Genomic DNA, 27,932 nt, shown 5'->3' with positions numbered 1-27,932 from the left:
GGAGGGCATCGGCCAGTTCCGTGAGAGAGGATGGAGTTGGAAATTGTCGCCGGAGTCGTGTTTCCAAGACGGACCACAGATGTTCAATTATGTTGAGATCTGGGAATTAGGCGGGCCAGGGAAGGTGTTGAACTTCATCCCGATGTTCCTCAAACCACGCTGCATCAACGCCAGCTGTGTGAATGGGTGCATTATCATCCTGGAAGATGGCGTCATTGTCCGGGAACAACATGAGGACCATAGGATGCAAGTGGTCTCTTAAAATTTCGACATAATCGTTGGCAGTTATTCGTCCGCAAAGTGTGACCACAGGACCCAATGAAAAAAATGATTTGGCGGCCCACAGCATCACCGAGCCGTCGCCATGTTTCACAGTGGGCGGAGACACTGCAGATCATAAGCTTCTTTGGGCGTTCTCCACACATAAACACGGCTCGTGGTTGGGAATAGGGTGAAGGATGACTCATCCGACCATATCACACGTTTCCGGTCCTCAACGGTCCAAGTTGCATGGTCGTGGCACCATTTGCGGCGTGCGAAAGCGATATGGTCCCTGATGAGCGGTTTGGCCCGTGCAACACGACCCCGTAAGTTCATGTCATGTAATTCGCGGCGGACCGTGATTGTCGAAACAGGGTGGGGGAGGTGCTGATTGAGTTCCTCCGTCCCTTGCTTCGCAGTGGCACGACGGTTCTGCGTGACAATGCGCTTTAATACCCGGCGTGACCTGTCACTCATGATTTTCTTCCGCCCACTGTTTCGCTTCCCCGATGTGGTTTTCCCGTGTGTTGTGTAGGCCGTCATCACCTTCGGCACTGTCCCACGTGACACACCTAACACAGTAGCCACTACCGTCACACTCACTCCACATAACCGCGCACCAACAATTTGCCCTCTTTGAAAATCTGAGAGGTCTCCCATTTTACACTATCTCCGTCTGCTACAGCCACTGGACACTGCTGTTCCACTGCGCCTGACGTAGAGACCGACCGACCGACCGGGTATGGAGACCGACCTAACACACCACCACCAGCGGTCCGGCGCTGCGGGCGCCACGACACCACTGCCAACCAATACATCTGACGTGTTGCCAACTACAGGTGTTTCCATTTTTCTGATCACCATCTGTATATATATATATATATATATAGATAGATAGATAGATAGATAGATAGAGAGAGAGAGAGATACCGTGCATATTTGTTTTACTTTGACTTGTTTGAATAATGCTCTGTGGTCTGTGTGCGCCATTTTTAGAACACCCGATATATATATATATATATATATATATATATATATATATATATATATATATATATATATATATATAGTAAAACATGTCTTCAAACCCTTTATTAAACGGAAATATTTCATGTTCCCATGAATTTACTAGCGAAAATCGTGGTTAATTCTTCGCATTAAACGGAAACTGTATTACGCGGACAATGGATATCAAAATGAACCTTTTAAAAGAAAATTTCAAGTTTCGAAGTGCATCATTTAGAAAGATTTTAGATATTCTATGAGAGGTTATATATATATATATATATATATATAGCAAAATATACAGTAATGTGCAAAAGGAAACAGACATAATGGATATTCATGCTTTGAGAATTAGACGGAAAGTCTGAAAATAGAAAAGGAAGTGGAGCAAGAAGAGATATGTATATATGCATGGCTATGGGTTGGAAGAAGACTGTTGGCTAAAGACTTATCAAGATTCTGCCAATAGTTTCAAAGAGCTACAACATTTGCCTTACGTCGATATGACACTGATATGCCTAGTCTAGTTTCTCAGGCTAAAGTCTTTTGTAAAGTTAAACAGACATGCAGCAATGTATACAGAAAAGCCTCCTTTGACTATTGGAAAAAGTAAGTTAACGTGTGTACAGTATTTTGTTTATGTTCATTGTAAGTTTTGCTTGTAATATTTCGAAGTAGAAATAAATACTATAAATTGACTGAGGTACGTACAGCATCTTATTTTTTTTTATCTCAGTTTGTCCATTATATGTATTCACTTTTTTTGCATAAGTCTATCTCCGTTAAATGGAAACCTATCTTTTTAACGGAAATTTTTTGCAAGTCCCATTCGATTTCGCAAAAGACAGGTTTTACTGTATATATAAACGCTTCTCGCTATCTATTATCAGTTTTTCACTATAGCAATCAGTATTGAAACTGAAAATCATAGATTTCTACCACTTTCGGTTTGAATATTAGGAATAAGGATTAATATTAAATTTATTTTTTGAAACGATGAATCCAAGCCATTGATCACTATGTCTTAATGCTTTTGCTTTTGATCAACATTGAAACTGGAAATAGTAGTGTATTTCACTTCCAGTTTTAGCAGAGATATAAAGGTGGAGATGAGCTGTATTATTCGAACTCTGAATCCGTTTAAAGAAACGTTTTTTTTTTTTATGTCTGTTTACGTTTTTGATACATTGTGATCAATGTTGAAACCGGAAATGGTTAATTTATATCATTTCTGGTTTGAATAGAGGGTAAAAGGAGATGATGAGAATTTGTTCTTGCGACACTGAATCCATATCAGAAAACCATTGCATGCAATGTCTTACCGTTTTCGCTCTGTTACCTTCGACAGGCGGACGGATATATATCCGCTCCACAAGACTCCTCATCTCTATGTATAGCATAATTTGAAAGTCTCAAAATGGTATCATGAAAAGTGCATAGAAGAGATTGACTAGCCAGCAAATACAAAGCTTTTCATAGATTCTTGTACCAGATTTTCTGCACTTTCTGAACGATAGCAATACTGATGCTAAAACTGGATAAAACTTCCATTCGTAATACGAGATTTAGGTAAGATGCTTTCATAACTGCTTTCATTATACGAAACTTTCTCAAAACATGAAATGGGGCTTTATAAGAGGTCTGGGAATTATAGAAACAAGATAGAAGATTCAGAATTTGTTCGGAAACTAAAGATAAAATAGAGAACTGTCTTGTAATCTTATATTAAGACATATTTCGATTCTTTCCACTTCTTTAAAAATTTCCTAAATGCAAAGGCAATGAAAAATATCTACTGTATGTTGAGAAGTAGATATTTTCTTATTTGTATTTGTGACAAGGTATGTAGTACAGTTAATAGTTCATAGCTATTAAAACGATATGAAAGAACTATCACGATATCGAGGATTGTTTAAATAAACTCAATGTAATTCTTACCAAACTAATCAAACGTAAATAACATGATATATGGGCTAGATTAGTGGAAACTGCAGGATTTTACTTAAAATTATCCTCGAGACTAGAAGTTGCTTTTCAAAATTTTCTCTCGTAGCCAATAAACTGTGACAAAATAAATATTGGAAACATTCCTTAGTTTTATTATTATTTTAGAAATTATAAGTAAGAAAGTACCTAATTTTCAAAGTAGTACTTCTTTAGGTTATTGTAAATACTGTTAAGAGATAGAGAATATCTTAAAGATAATACATGTGTGTTGGGACTACAGTAACATATATTATAATTTTTAAACTTTCGATTTATCTGCAAGTTCTCCATTTCAAAAAAGAAAAAAATGTCAAAAGTACAGCAAATACGGCAAATAAATTACATCTACCTCTCATTTGCATTTGACACTAATATCAGTCATTTTCGATCATTTATACATACATATATATTTTTATATATTTATACATACATACATATACATACATTTCGATCATTTATATATATATATATATATATATATATATATATATATATATATATATATATATATATATATATATATATATCCCTTTCTTCCTTCAAGTTGCACCTTCAAAGTGAAATGACAAATACCATCTCAGGCCCGAACCTCGCCTATGTTGAAAATTTGAATGAGATCGGTCGGGTGGTTCAAGCGTTACTAAGTGTCATAAACACAATCACTTAAATTTTTATTTATAAGAAAATATATGGGCCAGTTCATATCCTTAAATACTTGTATAACATACAAAATTAGAAATTGTGAATCTTTCGCTCAATTTCACCCTAAAAATAGTGAAAACTGCAGTAAAGAATATTCCATATCCCTTCCCTCTGTAAAAAGAATCACACTAATTTGTTATCATTTTTATAGTCCTGTATTAATTTTATTATTATTATTATCATATCTATAAACTATTTTCACTTTGGTATGAAGTGAAGTCTAGGGGTTTAGGTATCAATTGATGTTGAATTCTAACCCTGATGACATCAATGATAATACTGAACTAATATTTACCTTTTCTCTTTGCAGTTAGAGCAAATTGACCCGGGAATCACAAGCTGATATTGTCTTCCTTTATCATATTCGAAAGCCTTGCTGCTTGAGTCTCTTGCTTTCATACTAAAATAAAAGGAAAGTAAAAATTCTGCATATATTTTCCAATTAAAAATGATGAATACTAAATTATTTTTATTAATGTTTTAGATTACATTATTGTCAAAATACGAATCTTAAAATAGTTATTTTTGTTCTACAGTATTTAAAAGAAATTAAACAAGACAAATACAAGACCAGAAATCATTCTCTATGTATGAAAGTCATTCAATGGACTAAATCATCTGCTTACTTGTGAAATTATTAATAAGCGGTAAATCTGAATTACACTAATCAAATGGAGTGGACATATCCATCTTTTGTTTGCACCAATGAGAAGCGGTTTCATGAATTCTTGGCTTAGGGAAGTCTCAAAATTTCCAACAAAGTTTTGGAATTATCTACCGAAGGGAACGAAGAGAGAATGAAGTGACTCGAGGTGAAGATACAGCACAGAACGAAAGCAGTCCAAAAGATTATCTGAAACAGCTGTACTCTAAATAATTGAAGTTTCTTAGGTTCTGTTTTCCATTTAACTAAAAGGGAAACAAATGAGATTTTTTTCTGTTTCTCCGCTCTTGAGACATGAACTATACAACCAGTTTTATATTTAAGCTTTGTAATAAAAGCTTTCATTTTGCGATACCAATTAGCCCCAAGTAGAAGTATATCTGCTAAACAACAATAGTAAGCATATTGTAAATTTGAAAATTAACCCAAACATTAAAATATATTATCTGCCTCGCCAAAATTTAAACTGTGTTATTATTATGCTTGCAATTGTATTTCTGGCACTAAATTCAGCGTGTTCTTTACTTGAATAATCACATATATTTCCATATTTCATCTGGTCATATTTTTTTCTTCGTCGAATTGAGAAATGTGTAAGCACGACACATAGACAGGGCTAAAATTTCTTGCAACTGAAAATATCACGCCTCTTATACATGCATGAAGTGTTTCATAGGGAGTGTCCCATACTAAAATTTGCACTTCTATTATTTCCGAGTCAACTAATACTAGTGTTAAGATCGTTATTTCTTCATTTTTTGAGGTGACAAATATGTGAAATTTAATCAAATTCAAGCCCCCATGTACATTCGTTTAGACACGGGCCATAAAACATATACCACTCAAAAGATGACATGATTTTATCTTTTCTTAAACTATTAAGTTCTTAGAAATTGAGTAAGCACTATCTCAGTTTAAAAGTAATCTGTAGTTTTGAAGTGAAAACAAGAGTTTTAAAACGATATTTCACTTAACCCATATTTTCCTTAACATCTTTAGTTGAATGACACTCCACCAAAGGAATTATTAACCTGTAAAGTTTAGATTACTACGTTTTGAGTTCCTATCAAATAAAATAAAATAAAATAAAAGATTAAAATAAAAGAAAGAAACAAAGAAAAGGATGGACTATTAGTCTTTTATAAGAGTTGAGTTGATTCTGGGTTTAACATCCAGTTTCTACTTTGTATTCCTGTTTCTGCGAGATTCATCTTAATATTGTCCTCTTATCTGCATCTAGGTCTTCCTAATGGTAGTTTTTCGATTGGTCTTCCAGTCAAGACGTTGAAAGCATTTCTACTTTCTTCCATCCTAGCTACATAATCTGCCCACCTACGCCTCCTAGACTTGATGACCCTAACAATATTTGGCAAACCGTATAAATTATGCAGTTCCTCTTTATGAAGTTTCCGCCATTCCCCATTCCTGTTCCTCTTGGGTCCGAATATTCGTCTCAGGATCTTGTTCTCAAATACTTTTAGTCTATGTTCTTCCCTCAGAGTAAGCGACAATAATAATAATAATAATAATAATAATAATAATAATAATAATAATAATAATAATAATAATAATAATAATAATAATAATAATAATAATAATAATAACAACAACAACAACAACTTACATAGAACAAATTGCAGTGCTCGGTAATCCTCCCAAAAATTATTATATTTTTGATCAATTTTGATTCTAAACAAGTTAATTAAATAAATACTGAATAAAAGCGCATGGCCTGTACAAGAGTTAATTTTCCCTTTGAACTTTTCTTTCTTGGATTCTTTAAATCTTTCGTTTACCTTCCCACCATTGGACCTTATCTCCGATTCTGGCATGATAAAAGTGTTCAGTGAGAAAACACTAAATAAGCAATATTGTCCTAATAAAGGATAAAACTCTTCTTTAAAAACGTTCATAATTACGGCTTATGTTTATGAAAAACGCATTATAGTCTATTTTATTTTAAAAATAATTCTTTTTTCAGAAATATGTGAGAAAGGAGAGTATACACACCATTGTAATTATAATACTATGAATATTGCAATAATTACTCCTTAACAGACGAGTCTTAAATTTCTTCTGTCTTGATTGTGGCTGAGGGTAAAAGTACTATTAAACTCAGTTATATATTGGATGAACATTGTTTTGTAACATGAATTTTATATAAATATATGATTGTATATTTATGTATATTACAAAGTCATTATGGTGTTGTAATCAATTTTATTGGAAGATATTAGGTAGTAATAACTGACAATTAATAGTGTTGATATCCCTTTAGTAATATAATAAGCCCTTCATTTGAATAAACAGAAAGGAAAACAGAAGATAAGAAAAGAAATAAAGATAGGGCAGAAGAAAGGAGACATAATAAGAAGGAAAAGTAATAAAGAAGAAAAAAAGAAATGAATGGAAATAAAAGAAGAGAAATAAATTAGGCGAGAATGAAATCAGACAAAAAAGAAGTCAGAAGATAGAAGATAGGAAGGGAAAAAAGAAATGAATAGACAAAATGAAAGGATTGATAAAATGTAAAAAGAAAGAAATTAGGAAATAAAAGAAAGAAAAAATGAAAGGGGAAAAAGAGGAAGAAAGGCGAGGACAATGAAAAGGAAAGGATATGAAGAGACGGAAAATAAAACAGAACTGAAGAGAGAAGAACAATACAATATATAATATGAAAGGAAATAACATGAAAAGAAAGACAGTACAGAATAGGAAATGGTATAATAAATGAGTAATGAAAATAATACAAATAAAAAAAGAGAAATCAGAATTGGAAAGAAAAGGAAAGCCAATGGTACCTCTGTACATGTATTATATTTTCATTCTGTTTGCACATCGTTCCCTCGACTAAAGATTGGCATCCAACTTCCACGTGACAGCCACAATATGCTTTATTATCCGAATATGCCAATGACTTATTTAAATCATACGAAAATTCAGTAATGCTGAAACAAAGAAAGAGCATAAAATATAAGAAAAAAGTACTCCATCAAATACAGACTGGTAAAGTCATACAAACATCTTTTTTCTATTATTATTCAAACTACTCATTGAGCGCATTCACATTATGCATTATTATACTTCTATGCTATATTTACTCGTCAAACAATTTATAAAATTACAGTCATCTTATTTTCTTTCTCGATCATTTCACTTACTCTTGCACATCACTAAAAGCGCCGCAGCTGTTACGTTTTTCATTCTCATAGTCGTACTGAAGCTGGGTCTCAAGAAGAAGCTGTGCTGCCAAATGACGTTTAGCTGCCTCATCCAATGGCAAAATTCTAAGGAGAATAAATAATGAAATGAGCATTTTTTTAAACAACGTTTACGTAGTGGAACAATACTAATCGATTAGAGCACAAAGAAAATGGATTTTTCACAAGGCCAACTACAGTAATAGTATTAGAAGTCAGGAGATTTTTTTAACTTTACCCACTTTCTGGAAAATTACTTCATTGATCTCCTAATAAGTAAGTAGTGTACTACAACATTGTGCGCATTTTCATCCAATAGACTGTCGATTTTTTCAATCAAACATATCTTAGCTACGAATTCCTAGAATATAATACAATTACTTATTGATTTTTTTACAGATAAATGATATTCCAATATTAATAATAATAACAACAAAACAATGAGAAAAAGCATCAGATGAAGTACCCAGCGAAAGAGCTCATCGATACAGATACAACGAATTATTCTGTACTACATATGCATACAATCATGAACTACTAAAGATATATCAGAAATGTCTGTAAATTCACTGCTGGTAACCTCCAAAAAAAGTAAAAAGCTACTCATATTATTAATGTCAGCATCACAATTTATAACTACCACCCAGAGACGTCACAACCAGAGCAACAAATTAAGGCTTTTCCAAGGATTCTTACTGGAGACAAGAGTATACAAACAGAACTTATGTAATATGATACATGGCCATATGATTAGCGTACGTGTCTGACACAAGAGACCCGGATTCAATTCCCGACAGGAGATTGTGTAGTTCGGATTCCACGTTAAACTATAAGATTTCGGCTCATATAACTTTTGTATTGAAACAACGTTAAACTCTAACCCACGCTACAACTTTTCATTCTGTGTCTCCGGTCTATTAAGTGTTATTTTAATGGCACAACATTTCAACGTGAACAACGAGAACGGAAATGCAGCTTTATCAATGGAATCTTGACGCGCATATCAAAGTTGTAGTCTATTATGTTAATAGTTAAAAACTATAAAGGAAATGAATTATTAATATAATAACAAATTACTACTTTTGTGTAGTCATGGAGCTATCACCGAAACAGCAGAATTAACAAATTTGTTCCTTACACTAAACTATTGTGTCGTTAAAAAAGTGATTCCAAAATATAGTGAAAAATGCGTACAATCCATTGTTAAATCGAAGCTCTTAAGCTCTTAACCAATATGTTCATGTGTGTTTCATTGTGTTTATATATATATAAACTCATATTTTCATTAAGGCAAAATTAGGTCCGCTACTTTGTTTATTTCCTTGTTGTGGTAGTCTGTAGTATTGTGAGTTTCATGGTCAGAAGTGCGCACTGTATCTTCTGTTTCCGTGTCCATTTATTTTTCCTGAATAATAATAATTTCTTCTAATTTGTGATTTAGGTTGAAACATCACCCTTTTGGTAGGTGGTTATATAGGTTTAAATGGTCTTTCTGAATACTGACTGCTGCCAGTTCGATGGACTTTCTTTTTATATATTGCACAAAAGTTCTTGAAAATTCCTCTTTTGCATCTATTAGGGTTACGTTGACCTTCAAACCTATAGCATGTAAGTTTGTTCTTATAGGAGTATAAAACATGGCCATATTCAAAACATCTTTTACAAGGGAATGTATTTCTAGAACTTGTATCTAGTAAATTCAATAGCAATTCCATTTGTGATTAGAAAACTTATAATTTATAGGTCTTTGGAAAATAGTCGAAGTAAGAATATTGGAAATTTGTCAAACTTAATTCTTATTGCATTTGTGAAACATTCCTTTCTTCTTTATATTTTGTTTAACTTTTCCTATATTTTCCATAATATGCACTCCTCTGATTACATGTAAATGTAGCTTGTTTCTGTTGATTAGTTGTTTTTGATTTATAGTTGTAACTTTGGTTCCATTGAATATTTGATCCAAAGTCTGAAGATTTGACAATTCCCAAAAAAGTCTTTCTTTATCTTCTTTACGTTTAAGTATGATTTAACTCCATTGCTTTTTGGGAAATTATATATTGTTATAATTAATATTGCGTCAATTTCCCTGTGATCCTTTTCTTTTCAAACATTGGATTCATGGGCTACAAATTACTATTCTATTGTGTTAAAGGGGGAATATCTTTTGGTCTCTAGTTGCTAGTTTTCGCCTGTATTGCTTCTCCTAGTTTTGACAACTGAATGTGTTTGTAATAAGTTTGCTTCTTGATATTTATCTTCATTCATCTTGTCATATTCGTTAACATGTCTGTTGGTAATTCTTTTTATTTTCCTTCTTAAAATATACTGTTTTCTGAGAGTTAAGATGCTATCTGCTTGATTGCTGTACTCAGTTCCATCAAACTGTTTTCCATTTTGTCAGATTCTTGGGGTTCGTTTAGAATCTTGTGTACATTCGTGCTTACGTGATCACGTTTTATTTCCTTATCTCTATTTAATTCACTGGTCTATAGTCAGATTCTCGTGCATTAGATTCTTTATATTGAATTGTTCTTTCTCTGCTATTGTTTATACATCTTCAGTTTCCATTAATTTGCGAGTTATAATCGTCTTGATGTCTTTTACTTGCAACCATTAATCGGCGTTCGTGAGCATGTTATTTTATTTCTTTCTATTTGACTGTTATATATTGCGTGAAATTACGTCGTACTATACCCTCTATATATTTTAAAATTTGTGTTTTCTTCATCATTTAGCTTGGATTTTGGTAATATTAGTTTAGCTAAAAACCCCGTTGAATAGTTAATGGAGTCAAATGCAAGGGAGAGTTTGACTAGTTAGTTTGTGATTCTACAGTATGTTTGTATATTTGCTAAAATCGGCCTGATTAGATAATTATGTAAAACTACGTAATAGGCGAGCTTGAATTACACCCATTACCAGTTGACGGTGATTAGGCAGCTTCAGCATAATCACTCGGAGACTTCATAATTTCGAAATGAGGAAATACTCTATTTAACAACTTTTTTCTTTCTGTTGTGCTCGTCAATTCGTGGTTTGTGTTACTTTCTTCAACTTGATTTTGTATATGTTTTCTAACTTTCTTCTTTGAATTCGAGTTATCTTTTGTAGAAATATCCTTGTTACTGACTTGCTTTTGAGGATTTCTACTTCTTGTATTCTGCGGGATAAGTCCATTGCTTCTTGTATATGACTCTAAATAGGACCTTAATATACCTAACGTCTTCTCCTACTAGTATTCTGTATATGTTATTGTACGTATATTTGTCGCAATGTGATATAGGGTGTCTCAAAAGTCCCCTAACATAGGGTAACTGTTATTATCAGAGTTACAACAAAATCTAAGAGGGGAAACAATCTACAAATATAATGTTTTCAATCTAAAGAGAAATTTTTTTTAATCGGACGAGTTGTTTAGGCTGTATATTCTTTATGACCCCAATGATGAATGAAAATGCAACGTTGATATTTACCTGGACCCACAACATAAGTAAATGAAGTTGCTGTCTTTTACGCTGAAGTGTCGATAAGCAGCCCCCATTTCAAACATTTCCTATTCACTTATGTTGTGGGTCCAGGTAAATGGAAAGATAGCATTTTCATTTAACATTGGGCGCATAAAGAGTGTACAGCCCAAACGGCTGTCCTATTTTTTTAAAAAAAAAAATCCTTCACTTTAGATTAAAAACATATTTAGAGACGGTCTCCCTTATTATATTTTGTTGTAACTCTGATATTAACAGAGTTACCCTATGTCAGGGGACTTTTGAGACACCCTGTATTTTCTTTCTTGTATGTAATTATTAAAGATCTGTTTAAGTTTGTGTTCTTCTTCTGGATACTTGTAAGTGTTTCTTGAAAAGAAAGAACACTATTATTAATAATTATAAAAGGTAAGAACAATACATTTAACTTTGAAAATGATTTCTGTCTTTATTCCGGCGCTTAACAGAAGTTCACATGTGCAATCTGATGACAGGAGTTAAAGTAAACTGAACCAGTTGTTTGTTTTCATATTTGTACTTTATCGTCTACGAGATCTTTCTATCAAGAATTATTTGGCGTTTGATATGCTATGATGGAACAATTCTTAAATGTGATATAAGTAATTGTGAATACAAGCTAGATGTTACATGAATAATAATGGAATGGATCGCAAGTCGCATGGAGTCATTTCAAAATTCCCCATATAATGAAGGCCATGAGATTGAGTTAAGTAATAGTTAGATTATCATCTACTCATTCGATGATTATGCTTATCAAATCGAGAATAAACCAGCCATTGGTGCAAGACTGTAGTTATCTCGTGTTTGTATAGCCTATCAAAACAAGAGTAGCTTACTTTCGTCTCCTGCGAAACAAATTGGAATTTGAATCCATATCAAGAGAAATCCCAGGACGCCACATATGCCGGGGTGTTGACTCGGATGATGAGCGTTGCCTAAATACGGAGAAAAGAAACTATTAGAAAACAACGGATGGATTAAATTTATTTGATAAATTTGCACAACATTGTTTTAATAACTGTAAAAGTTTTAGCGGGAAAAGAAAAACAGGAAACTTGATTGGCTGTGGATTTAAAGGAGATTTCAGTGGCGAGATTATTTGTTCCCGTCATGAAAAGGCCAATATCTGACACATGGATCTCACAAAAGAACCGCCAACATAAAATAATCAATGATCAGATAATGGCATCTAAAATAGAGAGAGAAGCGAATGAAAGGTCAATGAAACATAGTAATAATAATAATAATAATAATAATAATAATAATAATAATAATAATAATAATAATAATAATAATAATAATAATAATAATAATAATAATAATAACCAACAGTGCTTGAATTGAATACCTATATGCCATGCCGCCTGAATTTAATCACTACAACAAATCAGGTAAAAACTATAAAGAAACGTTTCAGGTAACATTAACCATTTCAATCGCAGGGGAAAAAGCGATAATTAGGTCACCATAACAGTGTTATTCCCAAATCCAGACTAAGCTTATTTGCAGTTCTAAACTTTCTTTGGGGTCTGAGTATTTCGTGTATTCTACAGAATGTTCTGAATACTCAAAGAAACAATATAGTCTTCAGAATACAGACGGTTGACTCCGTACAGTAAAAGAATATATGAAATGAGAGAATCTGATACACAAGTGCGTCAAGATAACTTCATCTTTCCAATTAATATGTAACGATGTCTGCCAATTATCCAAAATAAGTTTTAAAAGGTCTATACATGCAGACACATACATGAAAAAACCTTCCAACATGCATGAAAAACTATAAAACAACAGACCAGTTGATCGTGTATGGCCTCGTTCATGCATGTAGAAAGGTTTCAAAATCTTCTGTAAACATGCATGATGGTTTTGCCATTCTACATGCATGTTTACTGTGTATGTGCTCGTTCATGCAAGTTGGTTGTTTTATATTTAGTTCCGCCAATCACGACAGCGGAAGAAATCAGTGACTCTTTCCTCCGTAATGCCAAGGTCATTAACAATGGATGATCTTCTAGTAAGTTGGACAGCAAGTTGGTACGTTTGTGGGCAAAAAATTCTTCCAACATGCATGATGAAACAAATCTTTCATGCAAGTGTGTGCGTCTATGGCTCCCTTAACAGAGTGTAGCTTGTTTCCAATACATCGGTTACCTTATAAGGGAAGAGAATCAAGGGTAAGCAAGAAATAAATCAAGGATAGGAATAGCAAACGCAATTTTTAGAAAGAACTAAAACAGTGTTCTGTGGGTTTTGAATAAAAAGGAAATAAAGAAAAGATTCACAAAATGGAACACGAAGCAAAAACATGAGCATTAAAATGGAGCAATGAAAAACAACTATAAACATTAGAAATATAAGTGTGGAACGTGATGGAGAAAGTTAGTTGAGTATAATAGAGGAGATACGAGAAAGTAGTGGGAAAGTAGAGGAAACTGGAAGGCTGCTTATAGAAAACGTGACTGGAGATATAATAGATTGCGAGAAACACTGTAGAGCATACGAAATATAGATAAAACAAGGCACGGAACATTTTGCAGTCGGAATAGACGGCATTGATAAACATGTTGATAAAGAGATTAGCAATGCACGAAAACTAGAGACGAAACTTTTATGGAACTTGTAAACAGTACATGTTTGGTAGTAAGGTGTACATCTAATATAAAAATGAGGATATACCCTGATTAGGTGCACATCCTAACTAGTATATTCACTGAAATATAGACATTGATGCAAAAATTTAAACACTTCCTCTAACACTAAAAAATTTGAACACTCCGTCATCCTTAGTTAATGGATAAAGTGCAGCAAGACATTACCAATTATTCTTTTAAGTTTGTTCTCTTGTCAGTAACAATCATATTATAGTTTGAAAAGAATGTCTCGGCATTAACACTCGAGACTGGCAACCATATTGAACGTAACGAGCTGACAGCAAAAGAACTGTGGTTAACTTTTAAACTGTTTAACAATGATACAATGTCAACTTCCTTATCCTCACTGTTGAGAACTTCAATAATCTTACTTTTAAATTCATGGTAAGCAACCAAGAGATCATAAACATTTTCACCATAAAACACAGTCAAAGATTTAAACAACAGTTCAGTTTTGTTGATGTCTACGTCTTTATGAAGTGAAATAGTTTCTGGATCAAATAACTCGCAGAGCTTTTTCATAAATGCAACGTTTTTTAAAGTAAAATAATATTGGAAATGCGCTTTTTAGTTATTATTAGCAATAACTAAAAAGAATTCTACTATTTCGTTTTCATTCGCATTTATAGCACGTAATACCGAATTTCACAAAATTTCACGATAATATAAACGTGATTTCTGGCTCTGAAACGATAAGTTTGAGGTTTTCTGAAACATATACTCATTTTTTTTAACATTTCGCACATATCGCATTAATAAAAAGTTTTGTCTCTAACGATAACGCAAAAAGTCACAATTTCTGAGAAGTGTCATGTAATGACGACAGAATGCGTATGATGATGGTAATGAAGAAATAGGTTTCTAATTCATGTTTGTTTTTGTTGTTCTGGACAAATGTGACTTTCAGAGTACAAGGAAATCAAGTTCAATTACCGAAGTCGTAAACATAAAAAAGACATAAATTTATATGTTGATCTACACTAAAATACATGAAAAAATTAACAGTTTTTTTACATTACATGAACTATTTGCAATATCTAGATATGAATCTCTTAAGTTCTTAAAGGAGCTTCTGATAGAGATCTTAAAGATGAAATATGCCCAAAACAAGAATTTTAGAAATAATCCAAAAATGCATCAAAAGATTGGGATCTTGGCCAGTAATTAGTTTTTGGATCAAGAACCACAATTTTTTTTAACGGCTCCTAAATCGTGTTTTTGTATTTTCTACGGAATAAGCACATCATACTGAGTTAAGTGATAGTTTGGGTTTGGCTACACTATATGTAGTTCTCCAGATATAGTAAAGCTTACAAGAAAATTTTTGATTGAAATATATTGGATCTTTTGATCCAACGACCAAAAATGTACTTGATTCCGTTGTATATGTATTATAATGTACGCACTGTATGTGTGCAAATATATAACAAATTATGACAAATTTGTTAGATGATATTCACAACCGACTAACTGGTAGTATATCTAAAGGTAATCGGAATTAAAGTGCTGTTAAAATAAGAATTATTCAAATAATTAAGTTATTCAAACATATTTCTACTGTTCTTCGAATATCTGACTATCCGTTTTCAATATTGCAATTGCTTATTATTTGAATGCTTGTTCCAACACATACATCGTGTGTGTATGTGTTTTCTCGGGGTTCTCCCGTTTCTTCCCACTTTCTACCATAGTCAGCCATCTCATCATTACGTATCCCTTACTCTGGGTGCTTAACATGGGAATTAAGATTTTAAAAAAAAAGTTTGGAAAATTTAGCCTTATCCGAATAATTATTTGAACAGTTATTATAATAACGAATTTTATTCAAATCATAAACATTTGAAAAACGAATTATTCAAAGATTGGATTGGAACCTCCCGTGGATATTCCGTTAGTGTAAGCATCTTCGGCGCGGGAGATCCTGGGTTCGATTCCCGGTGGGAAATCACGTGAATTGAATTTCACGTTAAGCTGTAGACTCACGTCTCATGGAGCCTTGCTGCTCAATGGAATACTAAACTCTAATTCAACTATTCATCTAATATTGAATTATTCCCATTCTAATAGCACTAATCATAATATGAAAATATCCACTAACACACAAATTAACACACAGAAACAAAGCATATAAATATGCCTTTGCATATAAAGACTTGTCTGTAATTCACGATATTCATTACCACAGAACGGTCCTCTCCTAACACTTTCCGTTTCTCGGCCTGTTTGATTACAAAAATATTCAATGCTTAAAATGTTCTGTTGTCAAGATTTATTCGTTACTCTCTAAATTTGCTTTTCTAATATTAGATGGTTAATACGATTTTCAATATTGGTATATTGTTCATTCTAGATTACCTTATTGTTCCAATCGTCCCAGAACTGGAGGATTTTTCTCTAGAGTTTGTAGTTATTGACCTGAAAATAAGATATGCATTCTCATTTAAAATAATTTATTTTACATTTTACATCTATTTAGTTCTATAAGTAAATCAATTCTTGTGTAATGTTATTGGGTAGTTTTATATAATTTAACTACACTAAGGGAAACACCTATTCCAGTTTTACCGACGAAAAAACAGTTGTATTCATTGGTGTAACCAGAATTTCATCTTTCTGGCGGGAACTCATGTGGTTTGGATCCCACTTTAAGCCGTAGATCTATGTCTCATATAGCCTCGGTGCTGAACGAGATGCCAAACGCCAAATTAGTCACCCATCTAACAGAATTCCATTAAGGGAATGATTCAAGCTCCAGGCTTATATCGTTCAAGAACATACGCGATTACTGTCCACATCTTAATATGGCAAATGTTTATTATCCCATAATACCTTGCTAAAGGAGAGATTAAAATCCTGAAACTCTTGCATTGCGAACGTCACTGATTGCATTAATAGTACGTAGAAAGTCTACTTGTATTATTTGTTGCAATCACAATTGCGTTTAATAACACTATAATACCGTATTCTCACGTGTATAAGCCGCGCTTTTTTTTTTCACGAAAAAGCAAACGAAAATGTAGGATGCGGCTTATACGCGAATGATTGAAAATGACTTAAAGATAATTACGGTATTATTTTTTTGCGTTTGTTGTATGATATTTACCGTACAATAAATCCACAAGGCCACAATGAGACGAAACAACAATTCAGCACAGGAACAAACACGTTAACTCAAATACCGCTATTGTTGATTTGAATCAACAATTACCGGTAAACGAACAAAGGATTCCTCTACGATAACAATCGCGCACTCAAGAGTTTTTTTCTACGAGAAGGCAGTCTGTCTCGTGCGCTGCACCTATACGTTACGAAGAGCGTGCCTTGTGGATTTCTTCTAAGGAAAATGTCCAAACGACTTAGCTACGATGCACATTTTAAATTGCAAGTTAAACGGGAACGGGAAAACGGGAATCGAGTTGCTGCAAGTTATTTTCACGTGGATGAATCCAATGTGCAACGTTGGAAAAAGCAGAAGAATGAACTTCAAGCAACAAGGGGCAAGAGGAAGGCGTTTCGTGGAAAAGCAGCTAAGTATCCACAATTGGAAGAAAATGTTTTATCTTACGTTAATGAGAAAAGAAGTTCAGGTTATGCTGTTACAGTTGATATGATACGCTTTCGAGCTCTTGAAGAGGGTCGTCGGTTGGGAGTAAGCCACGATTTTCGAGCAAGTGCTGACTGGTGTGCACGTTTCATGCGTCGGAATGGCTTGTCACTGCGTCGTAGGACAACAGTTGCTCAACGTCTTCCAGCAGACTTTGACGATGAAATTTTGAAGTTTCAGATATTCATTATCCGTAAGCGACAAGCCAATGGGTATGCGCTCTCCCAAATCGGTAATGCTGATCAAACACCCATTTACTGGGACATGCCTATGTTTACTACAGTTGCGCCAAGAGGCTCGCGCACCGTAAGAATAAAGACTACAGGTGGTGAGAAGCAGCGATGTACCGTTCTGTTGGCTGTTCTGGCGGATGAAAAAAAAACTACTACCCTACGTTGTCTTGAAGCGAAAGACTGTACCAAAAGACATACCGCCGGGTATTTTTGTGCGTGCTCAGGAAAAAGGATGGATGGAAGAGAATCTGGTATTGGACTGGCTACAAATGGTGTGGAACAGAAGACCTGGTGGTTTGCTGAAACCTAAGAGCTTGTTAGATTGGGATAGCTTCCGAGCTCACGTGACTCGTCGTGTGAAGCGAACATTAAATGAGTGTAAAACTGACATAGCTGTTGTTCCTGGGGGGCTTACTTCCATGTTTCAGCCCCTTAATGTTACTGTTAATCGCTCCTTTAAAAGTTCATTCAGGAGACTTTACAATGATTGGATGATTACAGGAAACCATGACCGTACACCCAAAGGTAAGATCAAACGTCCGACTGTGTGGCTTGTGTGTGAATGGATTCTGGCAGCCTGGGAAAGTGTTAAATCTGAAACGATCGTCAGAGGATTTTTGAAGTGTGGGATATCCAATGCTCTGGACGGCTCCCAGGATGATATGCTATGGGATATCAGCAATAGTGATCGTGATGCCAGTGATGCCTCTAATGCAGGTACTGATAGTGCAAGCAACCTCTCTACTGATAGTGACAGTGAATAACATTACAACTGTACATTTTGAGCAACCTCTCTAGTGGTAGTGACAGTGTGATTTTATTTTAGAATAAAAAAAAGTCTTGGTGTGTGATAAGTACGTACACATGATTTTATTTTAGTTGTAGCTTGATAGACTTCTACCCGCGGCTTATCCTTGAGATTTTTTTAAACGGGTGTAAAGGTAAATTTTATGGGTACGGCTTATACATGAGTACGATTTATACACGCGAGAATACGGTAATATTATACTAGAGAATAGTATAGTATATAGTGATGGTTAATCATGAAAGGACATTTAAAACAAGTTCATGCTTAGGTTGATCTACAGCAGTGATCACCAAATTTACGAAGCTTATGAGCTACCGTGCCGTTTTTAAATCCTACTGTGAGCTACCAACCGAAAGAACTAACAACTTCTTTTTTTTTTTAAAAAAAAAAAAAGCTTACTTTGTTTTTGGAGGAACCAAGGTTATCCAACTGGGGCGTACAGAAAATGATCCTGCGAGCTACCAGTAGTTCACGATCTACAATTTGGCGATCACTGATCTATAGTAATAATTTTCTAGCAATAATGCGGCAGAAAAGAAGGAAGCATCTAGATACTACTATGCACTATCCGTCATAGATTTTTTTTTTTTTACTGATTTGTTCTCATTTTTCATTAGCTAACAGATTCTCATCAGCGCGTCGCGTTCTTTTCCCGGCCTTCACTTGGTTTATCTTTTAACCAAGTAGGAGTGTCACGTGTACACGCTTGAAGAAGTTTAGTTTCTATGGTGTGATATTTTTTCAATTAATATTGAAACCGGAAGTGGTAGTAGATTTCCGGTTTTAGTAGAAAATAGAGATGGAACTTCTCGCTGATATAGATAGCATCTTAAATAGATGGAAAGACTTCTTTGACGATTTGCTTAACACGCAACCAAAAACCTACTACTACAATAGAAAGTCTACTTGTATTATTTGTTGCAATCACAATTGCGTTTAATAACACTATAATACCGTATTCTCGCGTGTATAAGCCGCGCTTTTTTTTTCACGAAAAAGCAAACGAAAATGTAGGATGCGGCTTATACGCGAATGATTGAAAATGACTTAAAGATAATTACGGCATTATTTTTTTGCGTTTGTTGTATGATATTTACCGTACAATAAATCCACAAGGCCACAATGAGACGAAACAACAATTCAGCACAGGAACAAACACGTTAACTCAAATACCGCTATTGTTGATTTGAATCAACAATTACCGGTAAACGAACAAAGGATTCCTCTACGATAACAATCGCGCACTCAAGAGTTTTTTTCTACGAGAAGGCAGTCTGTCTCGTGCGCTGCACCTATACGTTACGAAGAGCGTGCCTTGTGGATTTCTTCTAAGGAAAATGTCCAAACGACTTAGCTACGATGCACATTTTAAATTGCAAGTTAAACGGGAACGGGAAAACGGGAATCGAGTTGCTGCAAGTTATTTTCACGTGGATATTTTTTCAATTAATATTGAAACCGGAAGTGGTAGTAGATTTCCGGTTTTAGTAGAAAATAGAGATGGAACTTCTCACTGATATAGATAGCATCTTAAATAGATGGAAAGACTTCTTTGACGATTTGCTTAACACGCAACCAAAAACCAGTGTGCTTGAAGAAAAGGAGATACACACCGCAGAACCGTATATTCCAGAACCCAACCGAATAGAAGTAGAAACCGCTAATTAAAGAAACACAAATCTCCGGGTGTAGATGAAATTCTGGCTGAGTTAATTTTTGCTGGAGGCGAAAATTTGTGGAACAAGATATACAAACTCATCCTCCTTATCTGGAACAAGGAAGAATTACCACAAGAGTGGAAAGAATCAATCACTGTTCCAATTCACAAGAAAGGCGACAAAACTGACTGTAATAATTATCGAGGCATTTCTCTTTTGTCAACATCTTATAAAATCCTTTCAAATATTCTATTATCAAGATTGACCCCATACGCAGATGCAATTATTGGAGATTATCAGTGCGGATTTAGACGAAATCGATCAACTATCGACCAAATATTTACCATTCGACAAATACTCGAAAAGAAGTGGGAATACAATACCCCGGTACATCAACTATTTATTGATTTTAGAAAGGCTTACGACTCGGTTAGGAGAGAAACATTGTACAACGTTCTTACAGAATTTAGAATACCGAAAAAGCTAATTAGATTAATTCCATGTATTTAGATTAATTAAGATATGTTTAAATGAATTCCAAAGTAAAGTCCAATAGAACAATTTTTGACCACGAGTTTTCACGTCGAGAATGGCCTGAAAGAAGGAGATGCGTTGTCTACATTATTATGCAAGTTTGTCGTGGAATATGCTATAAGGAAAATAAAAAATAGCAACCAAGGCCTACAGTTGAACGGTGTTCACCAGATTATGGCGTATGCTGATGATGTAAATTTAATAGGGGATGATAGAAGAACAATAGAAAGAAATGCAGAGGTCTTATTAAACGCTTGCAGGGACATGAGTTTAGAAGTTAATGCAGAGAAAACTAAATACATGGAAGTGCGTGGGGACCGTAATACGGCAAACTGTGGATGCGTTAAAATATTAAATAATACTTTTGATAAAGTGGATACTTTCAAATATTTAGGATCAATATTAACAAATGAAAATCACATTCACGAAGAAATTAAATGTCGACTAAAAACATGAAATTCGTGTTATTATTCAGTTCAAAATCTCTTGTTGTCGCGAATTCTGTCGAGGAATTTGAAGCTTAAAATATATAAAACGATAATCATGCCTGTTGTTGTATGGCTGCGAAACATGGTCACTTACTCTGAGGGAAGAACATAGACTGAAAATATTTGAGAACAAGATCCTGAGACGAATATTCGGACCCAAGAGGAACGGGAATGGCGAATGGCGGAAAGTTCATAACGAGGAACTACATAATTTATACGGTTTACCAAAGATTATTATGGTCATCAAATCTAGGACGCTTAGGTGGGCAGGTCATGTAGCCAAGATGGAAAAGGAGAAACGCTTTCAGTCTTGACCGGAAGACCAATCTGAAAACGACCATTAAGAAGACCTAGGCACAGATGGGAGACAAATATTAAAATGGATCTCGCAGAAATAGGAATACAAAGTAGAAACTGGATCCAATTGGCTAAGGATAAAAGTCAGTGGAGAGCTTTTGTGAACGCGGCATTGAACCTCCGAGTTCTATAAGCCATAGAATTAGTTAGTTTATACCGTGGAGATGGAACATATTCTTGGGGCGCTTAATTAATTGCACAAAAATGCTCCTGGCTATGTATTAGCTCTTTTTGTCTATAGTGATCAACGTAAAAGTCGGAAGTGGTTGGTATCTGCTACTTCTGATTCAAATAGACGGTCAAAAGAGAAGTCGACACCTAATCTTAGAACGTGAAATCGATTCAAAATTTTAATATATATATATAACAACGCTTCTCGCACTCTTTTATCGCTTTGCACTATAATATGTAGATCAATATTGAAGCCGGAAGTTGTAGTGGATTCTTATCCCATCCGGTTTTAGTAGAGATGGAAGGATAGAGGTCATACGTTTTCTTGAAACACGTAATCGATTGCATGGTAAGGCATCGCTATCTGTTATCGTTTTGCTCTATATATAGTGATCAAGATTGATTTAATTTACCACTTTCAGTTTAAATATCACCGCTAATAAGGAACTCGATACGTAGCTTTTGATTCACTACAGCCTCGCCAAAGTTGATGATAACTCTTCTTAAAATTTTCTTTGTCTCCGGAACGGATATGTGGACAGACAAAGTAAATAGACAAGTTTCGGTAAACCAAACTCCTAGCAAATCAATTACGTGGATATAGCCTACATGATGTTATTTTAAATATCATCATGGTCGTATCAACATATTAAACAACATCCTCGTTCGAAGAGAAATCCAACGGTAAAGTTATTTTTTTTTTTTTTCAAAATCTGCAACAGTTCTGAAGTTGTGAGTGGATTAAGAATGGGCTATGAAATTTTTAGACTTAAATTTCGTCCGGATCCGTTTGTACTTCATAGCCGTCCTGATCAAGGTAATCATCAATATTTCAAGTTGCCCTGAATTTGCGAATTAGTTTAGGTACAGCTCTGTCTGTCACCAGCTCGTGATTAAGATGTCGCTCATTGAAGATGGCTGCTACGGGGCTGAACTGCGTCCTCCAACCAAAAGGATAATTTCGATTCTTTCCTCACGAGTTAACATCTCGTCCTACCTATAAAATAATAATATTAATAATAATAATAATAATAATAATAATAATAATAATAATAATAATTATTATTATTATTATTATTATTATTATTATTATTATTATTATTATTATTATTATTATTATTATTATTATTATTATTATTATTATTATAATAATAATAATAATAATAAAGAAACAGCCAGTTTCCGTTCATACAATGCTCCACACATAACCAAATTTAAGTCTTAAAAGATAACATAACCTATCCTAAATCCATTCACAACTTCAAAACCGTTGCAGATTTTGGGGAAATAACTTTATCGTTGGATTTCTCTCGTCCTGCAGAAGATATCTAATCATGACCAAACTTGGCTTGGATACATATATAGACATTGACTTGCTTAGTATGTGTCATATTTTTTCTGTACAGATTTTGGCCATCAAAATTGAAGTTTGTACTTTTCTACTTTCTTTAAATAAAAAAGAGAAAGAGAGAGAAGAACACTTATTTCTCTTTAGAACAAGAATTAGGAAAAAATAAATGAAGCAAACATATTAAACGTTTAAAAAAATGAAATGAAATCTTTGTTTTACGTCCCACGGTTATACCGGTTAGGCTAAAGGAGGCGGTAATGCTGAGAGATGAGTGAAATGATGAAAGTGGGAGGAAACGGGAGAACCCCGAGAAAACCCACGAGCACGGTGTTTGTCCAGCACAAAGTCCACACGGCGCGAGCTGGGATCGAACCAGGGACCTCAAGCACCGGAGGTGAACGCTCTACCACTGACCCACCGCGCCCCCTATGTTAAACGTTAAATTTGAATTTAATCGTCAAGTAAATGCAGTGTCCACTTATAATAAAGATTTGCTAAAATCAATGAAGGATGATTTTTTCCTTGTCCACTTATAATTAAGATTTGTTAAAATCAATGAAGAATGATTTTTTCCTTGTTCACTTATAATAAAGATTTGCCAAAATCAATGAAGAATGTTTTTTCCTTGTCCACTTATAATAAAGATTTGCTAAAATCAATGAAAGGTGTTTCTCCTTGTCTACTTATAACAAAGATTTTCTAAAACTATTGAAGGGTGTTTTTTCTCCTACTCCACTTATAATTAAAATTTGCTAAAATCAATGAAGGATGATTTTTCCTTGTCCACTTATAATAAAGATATGTAAAAATCAATGAAGGATTATTTATTCCTTGACCACTTATAATTAAAATTTTCTAAAATTAATGAAGGATGATTTTTCCTTGTCTACTTATAATAAAAATTCGCTAACATCAATGAAGGATGATTTTTCCTTGTCCACTTATAATAACGATTTGTTAAAATCAATGAAGGATGATTTATTCCTTGACCACTTATAATTAAAATTTGCTAAAATCAATGAAGGATGATTTTTCCTAGTCTACTTATAATAAAGATTTGCTCAAATCAATGAAGGATGATTTTCCTTGTCCACTTATAATAAAGATTTGCTAAAACAATGAAGGGTGACTTTGCCTTGTCCACTTATAATTAAGATTTGTTAAAATCAATGAAGGGTGATTTCTTCCTTGTCTACTTATAATAAAGATTTGCTAAAACAATGAAAGATGACTTTTCCTTGTCCACTTATAATAAAGATTTGCTAACATCAACGAAGGATGATTTTTTCTTGTCCACTTATAATAAATATTCGCTAAAATCAATGAAGGATGATTATTCCTTGTCCACTTACAATAAAGATTTGCTATAAATAATGAAGGACGATTTTTCCTTGTCCAGTTATAATAAAGATTTGCTAAAACTAATGAAGGTATTTTTCTCCTTGCCCACTTATATTTTAAATTTGCTGAAGTCAATGAAGGATAATTTCTTCCTTGTCCACTTATTATAAAGATTTGCTAAAATCAATGAAGGTTGATTTTTCCTCTCAAAAGTGTTACAAACATTAGTGTAAGTATCTTCGTAAAATATATTTATTATAAATGCTAAAATACATAAAAGCATATATAGTACTTGCATTGGTGATAGCCTCATCCAGAGACGACTGCATCTAATGGCTTCATCAGAGTCGGTTGTTCTCTGGTAAAGATCATCAAAGGCGTGTTTACCTTGTAGTCTTTCTGGCATTTGCGGCGACTTGTGATCATCAATGAATGGTCTGACAGGAAACGAAAATAGTTCAAATTTTATCAATTAAATGTTTTCTATGAAATTATTGCCGTAATTTAGTTTCTTTAATTTTTTACTTAAAATGAAGAGAAAACTATTAGATAACATATATTTGAAAAAAACATTGAAAAACCCTTAGTTGCTACAACAAATGCAGTTTATGTTTTAATAAAATTTATTTTTCATATATTTTTGTATTTTCTTTAATGTGTACTATTTTTTCCCTCGTCCTAACAAGAACAAAATGCTGCAAATTTGTTAAGAGGATTGAAACCAGACAGAGTAGTGACTTACTTCTAGTTTCTTCATATGTCTACACAAGTGTACAAGACTGCATCTTTACTTTCAAAGAACGGACAAGTTCTCGTTATTGAATCGCCAAGCATAACACAACGCTGCATGATCCAATGAATCACAACTGCCTTCGTCACATCGATAGTCAGGTCATATTCAACCGTTTGCCACAGAAACAGCCGCTTAAGACAGCACAATAGAACGACTAGAGATCAGTTATGACTTCATTATGGTTTGGATAGCCTTTATATTGTCATCCATGGGTTCAGTAGTATGTGTGGTGGCCACCATGATGAATAATATCGGCAAGTTATGGCTGATCATGTACACTCACTCATCTTAGCCACGTTTCCAGTTTGAAGTGACACCTTTCAGCAGGACAACACTCCTTGTCACAAGGCCAACATTGTGCTGCAGACGTTCGATGAGTACAGTGGTGGATTTTAACTGCAGTAATGGCTACCCAATTCACCGGATTTTAACATAGTTGAATACCGTTAGGATGTCATTGAACGTAAAATGTGAACTTGTGGAATTTACAAGAAATGGTGTGTTGTGTGATGAACGTAAGATGTAGTGCACCATGTCTCCAGGCACCTCCTGAAGTCTCAGTGGCGTAGCAGCTGCCACCGCAACCCCCGCAGTGCGGGGGGGCCCCGAGGTATAGAGGGCCCCGAAGTCTTGCGATGATTAAAGATTTAAAGAAGTAGAACTTCAACCTTACTTCTGTCGGCTTTACAACTAGGGCCCCTTCTCTATACTTTGCGGGGGGGCCCGCAAAAGTGTGCTACGCCACTGTGAAGTCTGATTGCTTTCATGCTGTCAGTTGTCAGTTGTCAGTTTGTAAGTACAGTAAATTTAGTTTAAAGGCAAGACAAAAAGAAGAGATTTATTGTATTGTATTCTTACTAGTTCTTGGCGATAGAAAAAGTATTAAATAAAAAGAAGTAGTATTCATTTAGCAAGACCGTTAGATTACTTAATAAATTTGTCTTTTCAAGTCGGTGAATTTCCTGACAGATTAGAATTTCTTGACAGTCGGTAAATTTAACCTCTATATAAGAAAGGCGTAAAAACAAATGCAGATAATTTTAGACCAATCTCAATACTTTCTCCTTTCTCAAAGATATTTGAATCTGCAATACGTAACCAAATTGTTTCTTTTCTTTCCAAGCACAACATTATTTCTACGTCGCAGCATGGATTTCAAAAGAACAAATCAACAACTACAGCAATATATAATTATATTGAACAGGTGCTGGAAGCATTGGATAATGGGAAGAAGTGTCTAGGTATTTTTCTAGATTTGTCAAAGGCTTTTGATTTAGTACCCCATAATATGCTAATTGAGAAATTAAAAGCCTATGGCTTACGCGGAGTAGAAAATAACTGGTTAAAATCCTATCTGGAAACCGGACTCAATCAGTCGAAATAATATACAGGGATAAAGAAACGTCATCTCGTAGAAATTTCTTGTCACAATCCAACCTAGTTTTAAGCGGTGTTCCACAGGGCTCGGTTTTGGGACCTGTCTTTTTTCTGCTATACGTTAATGATCTTCCTAACTATATTCACTCAGGGGAGTCAGCCTTATATGCAGATGATACAAGTATTCTCATTACAGGTGAAAAATACGATACACTGCAACAGGAAGTAAAAAAAACATAAACAATCAATTACAGAAATGGTTTACTTTGCACGGTTTAAAAGTAAATACAGAAAAATCGGTAGCCCTGAACTTTCACCATTTACGAAACAAACATACTCATGACATAAATGTATCAATCATGAATTCTGACTTAGAGTATGTAACTTCAACAAAATTCTTAGGTCTTCATCAGTGGCGTATACTCTATTTACGATTTTGTTTCGGGAGGGACTTTGGTAACTTTCGGGGGGGTTGCCTGAAAATGTGAAAATTCTGCAAGATATTTCATATACTTTACTATAGTAAGTAAGATTTCGAGGGGGCTTAAGCCCGGAAGCCCTCCCTCAATACGCCACTGGTCTTCATATAAGTAACACCCTTACTTGCGACATTCACATAATGTCGTTAGCACAAAAACTTAATATAATGTTTCCTACGCCTTATAGGTTATTAAAAATATTTTGGATATAAATAGCTGTAGAAGTATTTATTTTAGCATCTTTCAATCTTTGTTAATGTACGGCATTATCTTCTGGGGAAATTATTCAAGAAGTAAATTAATCTTCCGTATTCAAAAAAAAAAAAAAAAAAAAAAAAAAAAGTTAGAGATTTAGCGAATGCGAGAGTAAACGAACCATGTAAAAAACTTTTTATAAGATTACAAATATTACCACTGCCATGTCTTTATGTATTACAGTTATTAAGTTTCACGCGCCAAAATCTTAGTACATTCTTTGCCAATAAAGGAAACTTTCACTGTCATAATACTAGATATAGGGAAAATCTCCACATTCAAAACCACCAAAATCTCTGCATTGTTTCAAAACGGTCCCATATACTTAGGTCCAACATTATATAATAACCTCCCCAAAGATATTCGTAACATTGAATCAATAAATGTATTTAAATCAGTTACAAAGAAGTATATATTGGACAATTGTTTTTATTCAGTAGATAAATACCTATCTGCTAAATGCAGCTTGTAGATTGTATAGTGTAATTTTGTCTCATATAATATC

At 34.1% G+C, this 27,932-nt stretch overlaps 1 protein-coding gene across 3 annotated transcripts in view; it reads right to left on the bottom strand.

The window, feature by feature from the left end:
* The window catches only part of LOC145686214 (uncharacterized), a 117,357-nt gene that overhangs the window by 52,703 nt on the left and 36,722 nt on the right, over positions 1-27,932 (bottom strand). For all 3 annotated transcript variants that reach the window (XM_081759281.1, XM_081759291.1, XM_081759272.1), the window contains exons 3-8: positions 24,820-24,960; positions 16,334-16,393; positions 12,161-12,259; positions 7,780-7,905; positions 7,420-7,566; positions 4,250-4,354 (exon numbers count right to left, since the gene is read on the bottom strand). In XM_081759281.1, the coding sequence (XP_081615407.1) occupies positions 4,250-4,354; positions 7,420-7,566; positions 7,780-7,905; positions 12,161-12,259; positions 16,334-16,393; positions 24,820-24,960 (678 nt within the window). The remainder of the gene's footprint in view (positions 1-4,249; positions 4,355-7,419; positions 7,567-7,779; positions 7,906-12,160; positions 12,260-16,333; positions 16,394-24,819; positions 24,961-27,932) is intronic.

The sequence above is a fragment of the Thermobia domestica genome, chromosome 1, assembly GCF_964235325.1.
Source record: "Thermobia domestica chromosome 1, izTheDome1.hap1.1, whole genome shotgun sequence".
Lineage (NCBI taxonomy): Eukaryota > Metazoa > Arthropoda > Insecta > Zygentoma > Lepismatidae > Thermobia > Thermobia domestica.
This window is presented reverse-complemented; position numbering and strand designations above follow the sequence as displayed.